Here is an 814-nt window from a genome sequence, read left to right on the forward strand (position 1 = left end):
GATACCTCGGACCCTCAACCCGTAACACTCAGGTCATGCCAGACTCTTCCTCCAGATTGGCACTGTCCCACTATACCATATGCAAGGATAACTGAAGTCCTTTTGTCACGTGAGGAACTCTGTATTTACTGTTCTTCCCTCAGATAAGCTTTATTTACTTGCAGGCTATTCCCTCTTTTTCATAATCTGAATGTCAAAATGTTAAGGCCTTTGTTAAAAACACTGCAGAAGATATTCTACTTATGATCATATCATCCTTACCATAAAAAGATCAAACTCCTCCTCACGTCGAGCAATCATCTGATTCAGAGTCTCATCATCAGGAACTTCATCTTCCTCCTGGTTACACAGATGGATAAAGATATTAGAAAGAAGCTACAAACAACTTGAAGCAACAGACTCCATCATGTCAGTGTTAAGACACTGTCCTTCTGTCAAGACACGTGTGAAACACTCAAAATGAAACTAGTGTTCATTCAAAATGAATTAACTATTCAGTGATTCAGAAGTAACGCAAAATAGACATAATTAGAGAGACAATTTGGACTTACTACCACCTTCATAAAGGGAGAGTGAGGAAATGAGCAAATATGCAACCAGGAAATATTGTGTTGTGGTTTTCCTGGGTCAGAAGCACAGTTAGTGCTTCAGTTAAAACATATGTATTTCCGTTCTGCTGCTGCTCTACAGTACTCCCTCAGAAATACCATTCTGGATTATAAGGTCCTTGCTGTCAAAGCAAGGGAAAAAGTCCTGGTTAAATGAAACATGTCATTATACTGAAAAAAAAACCCCTGCTGAATCCCTCTTTCCC

The 814-nt window shown here is 39.3% G+C and overlaps 1 protein-coding gene across 1 annotated transcript in view; it reads right to left on the reverse strand.

The window, feature by feature from the left end:
- Positions 1 to 246: 246 nt before the first annotated feature.
- LOC104494575 (probable global transcription activator SNF2L2) overlaps positions 247 to 814 on the reverse strand; it is a gene marked incomplete at its 5' end in the record, with an annotated part of 16,425 nt that continues 15,857 nt past the window's right edge. Inside the window, one exon of the mRNA XM_010137432.1 lies at positions 247 to 339. Within this exon, the coding sequence (XP_010135734.1) occupies positions 247 to 339 (93 nt within the window). The remainder of the gene's footprint in view (positions 340 to 814) is intronic.

The sequence above is a fragment of the Buceros rhinoceros genome, unplaced genomic scaffold, assembly GCF_000710305.1.
Source record: "Buceros rhinoceros silvestris isolate BGI_N320 unplaced genomic scaffold, ASM71030v1 scaffold46405, whole genome shotgun sequence".
NCBI classification, from domain to species: domain Eukaryota; kingdom Metazoa; phylum Chordata; class Aves; order Bucerotiformes; family Bucerotidae; genus Buceros; species Buceros rhinoceros.